Source organism: Cynoglossus semilaevis, unplaced genomic scaffold, assembly GCF_000523025.1.
Source record: "Cynoglossus semilaevis isolate Cse_v1.0 unplaced genomic scaffold, Cse_v1.0 scaffold476, whole genome shotgun sequence".
Classification (NCBI taxonomy): domain Eukaryota; kingdom Metazoa; phylum Chordata; class Actinopteri; order Pleuronectiformes; family Cynoglossidae; genus Cynoglossus; species Cynoglossus semilaevis.
Window position 1 is genome coordinate 357,351 of NW_007585116.1, and position 9,321 is coordinate 366,671.

The 9,321-nt window shown below is 37.0% G+C and overlaps 1 protein-coding gene across 7 annotated transcripts in view; it reads left to right on the top strand.

The window, feature by feature from the left end:
• cnih3 (cornichon family AMPA receptor auxiliary protein 3) overlaps positions 1-9,135 on the top strand; it is a 55,850-nt gene extending 46,715 nt beyond the window's left edge. For 2 of the 7 annotated variants that reach the window (XM_025053678.1, XM_017030807.2), the window contains exons 5-7: positions 2,366-2,509; positions 3,410-3,465; positions 7,627-9,135. In XM_025053678.1, the coding sequence (XP_024909446.1) occupies positions 2,366-2,509; positions 3,410-3,437 (172 nt within the window). In that variant the 3' untranslated portion in view covers positions 3,438-3,465; positions 7,627-9,135. Of the gene's footprint in view, positions 1-2,362; positions 2,510-3,409; positions 3,466-7,626 lie in introns of all 7 variants that reach the window. The other 5 variants (XM_025053676.1, XM_017030806.2, XM_025053679.1 and 2 more) reach the window with 3 other exon arrangements.
• Positions 9,136-9,321: the final 186 nt, after the last annotated feature.

Consider the following 9,321-nt stretch of genomic DNA (forward strand, 5'->3'; position numbering starts at 1 on the left):
TTTAATCCAATTCATCTCTAATCACGACAAATCACGATATCTCGATTAATCGAGGTAAAAGTGTGTGCTAATATATTTGCTAAAAGTCTTTTGTTCGTTGTTTATTAAAAACACGTATGGTCTGAAATATGTTAAAATGGAGATGTTCCAAAAAAGCAATGATCGCAGGTTCCTTAAAATGCTTTGGTTGGTTTGAATCATTAATAAGGATGACCAATAATATCGTCCAGCTGATATAATAGGCCGATATTAGCCTAATTATGTAATATCGATATCGTTATCGCTTTTTTCCCGGTAACAATGCCTGCGTTTCAGCCAGATGATGTGACCTAAAAATAGTTTTAAAGTGAAAGTGAATTATTGTCGTTGTGACTCAGTGAAATCTGTCCTGTCTTTAACCCAAATGGCTACATGTATCGGTTAATATCGCAATCGAAAAATCTAGCGTTTGGACAATATCGGCATATCAGCTATCAGCAGAAATTTCGTATCGTACATCCCTAATCATTAATACAGTGTGTAGGTGTGTGTACGTTCTGTGTATGTTGTGATGACAGAGACCCCTAGTGTCCAGAAGTGTCCACACCGGGGTCGTGCCAGTGTGCATATTTGTATTAACGTGAACGCATTTGATGTGTGAAATTTAATTTCCCCGTTGCTGTTGCTTAACATAGTCACTTAGCCGATGAACGGCGTGTTTACCAGCTCAGTTTCAGTTGTATGTGCCGGGTATTTTTATCGAAACTCACCCTCAAGTCACCCCCATGCATGTGAACAATGGAACTATGTAGAATTTAATAATAAAATAAAATAACGTGTGGTGATTCATCATACGTTTTTTTTTTTTTTTTTCCCACACATGCATGAATCATATTCACCGAGAGAAAAAATATTATACAGAAAAAGTATTTTGGCCGCTGCATACATTTCCTCCATGTATTCACTTTTGATGCATTTTTCAAGCATTGAAAGTAAAAGAAAACCAACGATTTATTCTCAACGCTGTCAAACATTTTCCTGCCGGCTGTGGCATTTAAAATTGATTTAAGTATGTATATTTTATAGTATAATTTGAAGTATGAATTTAAATAAGGTTTTTTAGGCCCCCGTCCCAGCTAATAGCCTCTGTCCTGCCTGAACTGGCTGACTTGTGCAGTACTCCTAAAAGTCGAAAACGTAGAAAAACTAAGTCTCGGTGATACGGCACATGCAGGATTAATTACCGATCTTCAGTTTTTACTGTCAAATTTGTCTCTAGATATCCAAATATTGTTCCTTCACCAGTAAAAGATAACTTTTCTGTGAGCGGGGACGTTTTTTTTTTCTGTTTTAAAAAGNNNNAATGGGAAAGAGATAATCTTGTCCTCAAATATGGATTTTTCTCTTGATTGATTTTCTCTGTTCCTCAGCAGCCAACAGCAGTTAAAAAGGCCAACTCTAAAATGAAAGAAATTCTATTAAATAATGAGTTCATCTACAGATATTAAAGTACTATAATCCATGGTGTATACTATATATATATATGTATATATTTTTATATATATATATATACATATATATATATAGTATACACCATGGATTATAGTACTATAATCCATGGTGTATACTATATATATATGTGTGTATATATATATATATTTCCTAAAATTTAAAACATTTTGTTTTGTTTGTTAGAATCAGACTGTTACTTTTTTTTTTTTTTACCCATAAGCTAAAGAGTGCGTCACTATCCCATCAAGATGCATACACCTCAACTGGACTTTTATCCTGTACCTTTCATATTTGGTCATCTGTCAAGCTTTCAATTTAGACTAGAAAAATGTTGTTTTTTTTCTTTTTAAAGATGGTCTCGAAGGATTTTAATTTTGACAATTGTATTGGCAAAATCTGTCAAAAAAAAAAGATTTTTCTCCCAATTTTTTTCTATATTTTACCCTTAGAATTGATAAAATACAAATAATAATGTAATAGATTTTTCCTTTTTGGCCAATGATCCACAGCCTGGTACCACTGCCTAAGAGCTGTATATATATTTTATGTGGAAATACAACAATGTTTGAACAATGCATCACAACTGTGTTATTAAAATGTCATTTTCTTGGGACAAGTACAGAATTTATTTACCTAAAAAACACTGAATTTCTAACAACAAACGAAAAACAAAGCTTGACAGTCAGGATAAAAAGATTATTTCCCCCCCCGTCCTTTTTACCATCCCTGCTGCATGATAACCTTACTCATCAATCCACCTTTTTTTTTTTTCGATTCCACTCTCCTTCTCCAACTATTTTTTTTCCCTACCTGCCTGCGGCCCCCCCTGGAACGGGTCAACTACCCACTTTGTGGTCTTTGCCCTCTGCGGCAGGTACTTTCATTCCCCCACTGACACCAAGGAGCTCCTGTACGACCCGGCATCTGTGATGAACGGGGACACGCTCAAGTTCTGTCTGAAGGAGGCGTGGTGCAAGCTTTCCTTCTTTGTCCTCTCCTTCTTCTACTATCTCTACTGGTAAGTATAAGACACATTGTGAGGAATACGATTAGATTACATGTAAAATAATTACATTTAATCTGATTAAAATTACCGTATTTTCCGGATTATAAGTCGCACTTTTTTTCATCCTTCAGCTGGGTTTGCGACTTATACTCAGGTGCGGCTTAAAATATATAATTTCACATTTGTTATTTTCACACTGAGAGCCACTAGAGGGCACTCTAGGCTTGTGTACCAATATCTGCTCATTCCTAACCACTGAAAATTTTCATGTTCGTTATTTTCAGACGGACAGCCATTAGAGGGTACTCTAGCGGCTGGGGGGTCGGGCCCGCACACCCCCCGGAAAATATGGTAGTTCATTTTATGTTAACTTTATCTGATGCTACTTTTTGAGAATGATAAAAGAAATGTCAGGGGGAACATGGTAAAAATAATAAAAATAGAAAACTTAAAAAAAAAAAAAAACTGTTAAATATTTAATCCTGTTTTTTCCCTTAACTTGATTTTTTATCTTTGCAGTTTTCACATGTTGCCATGTGAGTGCAAATCACTGAATAAAGTAACCATTTCTCTGGCAATCACATGCAAGTTCCCTCCTGTGCTAAACGTACGTTAGGCTAGTCGTTAGGGTTAGCTAGTGCTAATGCATGTGATGTTATGAGAATGTGATTCTTTACTTCATTGACAAGCACCGCTAGAACGCCGGTGTGAGGAGGATAGCGTTACTGCGTCTTTAAAAGGGCTACGTGTAAATTATGCGTACCATGTGTCTGACGTGTACCAGTGTGTGTGTTTTTTTTTTACTTTCAAATAATGTTCTTCTTTTTTTACATGATGAAAATGCACTTAATGTCTAATAATGCTCTCATTAATCACGCCGGATTCCCGTTCCATGTCATGTGGGTGCTGCAGTGTGTGGAACCTGGAAATATCCCTCTAATATGTCTTATCAATGGAAACACTTAAAGGTACAATCCTCACATTTGTTTTTGTTTTGTTGTATGCTAAGATAGTGGTTGAGAAAGAGCTTCATTGTGTTAAAGAGTACTACTGTATGGTAGTAAGTGGCAAAAAAAAAAATTTTTTTTTGAATTTTTGATTCGATACAACACCAATTACTTTTATTTTGGGTGCCAGTATCGATACTTTGAGTGACCAAAACTGGCCATTTAATAACTTTAAAATGTATTTTTGTATCATATTAGTCATAACAAATAAAAAATTACTTTATTTTGACGCAGTGTCACCTAAATAGTTTAATTGCTACCATTAACAAAAATTACTTTATTTTGACGCAATGTCACCTAAATAGTTTTATTGCTACCATTAAGGGACACATGGAGTTACTGCCCTCTTCTGGTCAGTTGTCATGTAACATGAATGGATCAGTTCTATTTTATGTTACTGGGGTGTGTGGAGGGTGTGACAAAGTGACAAAATATAATACATTACTGGGGTGTGTTGAGGGTGTGACAAAGTGACAAAATATAAATAACCTAACTTGTTGGAGTCATGTCTTAGTATTTTTGGTGTTATCGCTAATATTGTTCCTGAAATGACTGTTCCGTGTTGAAAGCAGTGCAAGTTTTGATTGATAGCATAATGGCAAATGAACATTTTGTTTTGGAAGGGGCGGGAAGGTGGGCCAACTGTTCATTTTGATTGGATAAAAATTTAAGCAGACTAACTGAGCGACCAATTATGTTTTCGAATGTTTATTTGACTCATTTTCCCCCGAGCTACTTGGAAACGGGGTAGAGAGCTACTGGTAGCTAGTAGTAATCTCGTGCGATCCACCTGACGGTCGCGACCCAGTCTTTGGGAAACAATATGGTAGCTTGCAAGTGATCCATTCAAGACCCCTACTTTAAATAATACTTTATATCATAACATTTTTCTTAAAAACATACTGTAATTTCCTATCCTGCTAGCAAGTCCTGTCAAGATTTTCACCAAAAAGTGAGCAGTTGGTCCCGGGGCTTGACTTTATTTTCACCAAAAACTGAGCAGTTGGTCCCGGGGCTTGACTTTCGTCATCCTGACGCGCTAGCTGGATAGCTTGAGTTTCCTGTAGAGCTCTCATATGTGTAATTAAACATTTTAGACACATGCGACCTGGTTCTCTCTACAGTTGCGTGATTAGTTAGGCCACAGGTGTTTATCCCAACAACGTTACACAAGTAGGTAAAAGTAAGAAACAAACTGTGACCATTTGTGTTTCTACCATGTCCCGGTGTTTTAACTGCAGTGTTTATCTGCTGTGGTTCTAAACATCTGGTCTACAGCGTGCTCCCTCCTGGCATGAGATACAGAAAACGGAAGGGAACAGGTTTATGCTTTGCTGATTTATGCTTCCATTCCATCCATTCACATCATGGTTGACAGGAACTGACCACCTGGGTCATTTGATACTGATCAGTTTGAATCCATGATACTCGGAAGCTGTGGTTGAGTTCTGGCTTCTTATTCTTATTTACTAAATGTTAAAGAAACTATGCAGAATAGTTCATTGGGTTAAAAATAAAGCAAAAATAAACAGAAGGTGTTGTTCAAAAGAAGGAACTGCTGTTTGTTTAATAATTTATCCTTAATATTTTCCACTTCAACTTGTTAAAATAACAGAAAAAAAGAAAATCCTAATCTTGAAATACCTTATTTTCCCTAAACTATAAAACATTGAGGTTTGTTTTGCAAGTCCAAACTGACTGCAAAATATTCACATTTAAAAAGCTGATTTTATTTTGAAGGTTTACCTATGTAGTATTATAACACTGTTATGGTAACACACTGACCAAGATATATTTATATGGCTTAAAATGGTGACAGTATTGTATGGGAACTACATTTGTTCTTTTTAAAAAGTACTATACAGTGGGTTGTTGTTGTTGTTTGTTTGTTTGTTTGTCTGAGAAACAGGATGTCTATAGCAACAAACAGAGCATTCGTGATCGTGATATTAACTGTGTGCTTCTCCATCTCGCTCCATCCTTTCCTGCTCTAGCTCTTGTTGGATTGATCTGGTGTTCTAAAGTGGGCTGACAGCAGCTGGTGTGAGGTATACTGTGCTGTCTCTATAAAGCAGGTTGACGTCTCATTCACTTCCTTCAGTCGTTCCTCTTTTTAAAAATTCAGAACCTAAGACTGCACCAGTACATTAGTTGGGCAGTTTAGCTTTAGCACTGTGTGACTTATATTTATACCTAAGAGAAATGTCGCACTTTTCTTTTCGTTAAATAGTCCTTTCTTTGATTGTTCTTTTAACAGGCATGGGCAAAAATATGGCCCGGGGGCCGGATGTGGCCCGTTCAGCTTTTTAATCTGGCCCTCCAAACTTTTACAAATTGTATAAATTATTTATATTATCATTATACTTCTGCCTTTTTTTTTCAGTACCCACATTTCTCCAATAGATGGCGTAGAAAATGATAAAAGCATTTTAGCACTCATTTTGATTTAGGGGCAACATACAACCTTATTAGATGTTATAAGGTCCGACCCGCTTATTAGAAGTGGGCCGGACCAGTACAATCATAACATAATTAGCAGTAAATAACAATAAGTCCATGTTTGTTCCCCTTTGTTTTCATTCAAATAAGTGCAACTGTATTAGAAGATATTCATATTTAATGAAATATCGGTTGATAAAACACCACAAACATGAAGTTTTTGTTCATTTTTTTTCATTTTTAAAATGTGTCAAGCGGGCCAGTTTAAACTCCCTAGTGGGCTGATTTTGGTCCTCGGGCCGTATGTTTACCACTTAGGCCCTGGATTCCTTTAGAATAAAAACAAGAGCAATGCATATTGTAAGCCTTCAAAACTGCTTTTGTAAAAAATGTTCATATTATTATTGTTATTATTATAAGACTTTTAGTAAAATAGCCTAGTAGCCTATTTAGATATGATAATCACGCTGAATATAAACACTGAATTTTGGAAGTTAACAGACTTCTAACCTGCATTATAGGACTGTGTTATTGTTTTTCCCCCTCTTTCCTGGCACTGATCCCTCACCAAACACACCCCAAGAAATACCTGCGTCTTCGCCCTACAGTCAACATCACTCACAGAATCACGGACACACGTACAATTTTCTCAAAAACATATAATACTGTATACCCACTTATAATGAAGCAGTGCATGTCCTCACACACACACACAGACAGCTGGCCTACACGGGATTTATCCTTCCTACTGGGTCAGAGGAGCATGTCTGGGGCGGATGACCCCACAAGCGGTCCATCTGGGCAACGATGCTAACAAATGCTAATGCTAAATCCATCAGATTTGTACATGTTTTTTTTCCCCCACTGTATGCATTTCAACTATTTTACACTGGTCACAATGATGGCACCGACTGACCAACTGAGTGTGTTTCTAGGTGTGACCTTTGACCTTTAAACTCCACCCGTGTCTTACTCCCCTAAATAAAACCCCACATATATATTTATATATATTTATATATATGTGGGGTGTTATTTATTTATTTATTTATCCCTGTGTCTTTAAGGCGTCTCGGAGGTGACTTGGTTTATAACAAACACGCCGCTCAGTTAAACGTATTCTCTTGTTTCTCTCTGCTCTTTGCTGCTGTGGTCTGTAATGGGATTGCTAATCAACCATTTGTTTCATTTACAGATTTTTATTCATTCATGCAATTTGCAATGCAATCAATGTGTTCCAACAGTCTTTTTTCTTTGTTTTTTTTTCTCGCACACGCTCATTGCATTACATGATGCTCATCGGCCGCTGCTTTATTTATTTTGCAGTCAGTCTTTTTAAAAAATTAAAAAAAAAACAGTACTGACATGCCAGGAAGGATTGTTGCTGTATGTACTGTTGTTTAAGTTCTTTGACCGACTGGTCTTTTAATGCGATACATTCACGGGTAGATGGTACAAAACCATACTTTGTTACCAGAATGATCAAAAAGTTTGAGGTAAGTTTTCATTTTCATTGCAGTTAACGGTTCTTCTGTCAGACATTTTGGGTTTGAAAAAGAGATTTGGATTAATAAGGTTCAAAGAACAAGCCTTAGATTATTTAAATATTTCAGAATTGTATTCTGTTACCCTTAGATGACTCACTCACTCACACTCTTCTCCCCTTTTTCTTGTCTTCTTTTGCAGTATGATCTACTCCTTGGTTACCTCATAACAACTGATTTATACAGCAGAGAAATAGGGGGAAAAAAAGCCCTCCGGATACACAGACTACTGCGATTTGTGTCAGGCTAGAAGTGGAGGAAGGGATTCAATGTTTATTTGTTTTGTAGCCAATCACTGATCGTTTCGGGGAGCAGAGCTCGTTGGGTTTTTGTCTCTGACCGACGAAGAAAGGACTTTTAATGATCACGTAGACTGGGAGCAAAATCTGAAATTCGCAGGTTTTTTTTTTTGTTTTTTTTTGTTTTTTTTGGGTCATTGAAGTCCTGTCGTCAATCACTGCCTGGCCAATGTTTGTATTACACACTCAGCCTCTGGACTAATATCGCACTCACTGTACAGTAGCAGTAGTGTTTGCACAGTTTGTCTCAGGCACAGCATACAGTGAAGCGTTGTCCAGCCGCGGCACTTCTTCACCATCCTTCGCTGACGCTTCGCCAAGCTTAGCTTTCCCGGTGAGTCGGAAGATTACCGCGGAGATGGAGAAGTAACAGGACGGATCGCTGTACAGAAAAGAAAAAAAAAAAATTGACATCTGCTCTTTAAAAGGCACCGGGACACAGTGTTCTCTTTGTAACTTCGCACAGTCGGCACATAGCGGTCCATAACGGCCTGTGAAGTAATTTTTTTTTTTTCCTGTCTGAAAAAATATGTGAATGGCTTTTTGTGACGTGTGCATTTTTGGTGTACTCTTAACAGAAGACGTTTCTAATTGGTCGACAACAAGGGCGTCCTATATTTTGTGTTGTCGTCGTGTTGTGTCATTGTGTGAGAAAACTCTTTTTCTAAAACTCGAGCTGACTACAAGACGAAAAAACGAAAAGTACATCGAACTTTTATAGTAGAGGAGCACATATTCTTTGCACAAATGGTGTCTTGCACAATATTTAGAGACGATTATCGATAGTCTAGCCCCAAGGGTGAAGGTCTTCCAACATATAACACAAACTACCCACAGGCCTGTTCCAAGATGGGTGAGAAATGTGAATCTTTTTGTAGCTCTATTTACACCATGGACCAAACATTGTATTTTCAGTATATTAACAATTTCTTCTTTGTTTTTTTTTCTTCTTTTTTTCTGCAAGAACCTAATGACTTTCCTTGATGTGTTTAAATGAAAATTAATATTAAGGAAGAAGAAAAATGTAGCAGGAACGTGTAAGGGACTTCAAATTCAACTATTTGCTCATTTTACTTTGCCGAGAGTATTTTACTTCTACTGTATGTGTATCATCAAGGACAGTTACTTCATTCCTTGAGAAAGCCAGACGCTCATTATGTCATTCTTAGACACCTCGGCGGTGCAGTTTTAAGAAGCTCCTCCATTCACATGTAGCACAAATCGTCAATCAACAATCTGATCTTTAGCATTTCTGACACTTTGAAGCTTAAACTCAAGGAGCGTATGAAAACACACAGTATATTATTTATTGTCATTGACTCATTTTCTATCCTTACTGTGTATGTGAACCATGTTTATTTATTGTTTATGAAATAAAATTGTTAAAATCTGATTCTCACTCTATATCTCTTTGTGCGTACGGTTCAATACAGATCGCAAGTGTGGATGCTGCCAGGAATTGTGGGCCGCAAAGACCCTATCGTTGTTTACTGAGAGCCGCGCTTCACTCCTTGACCACAAGGATGTCAAAATACAGT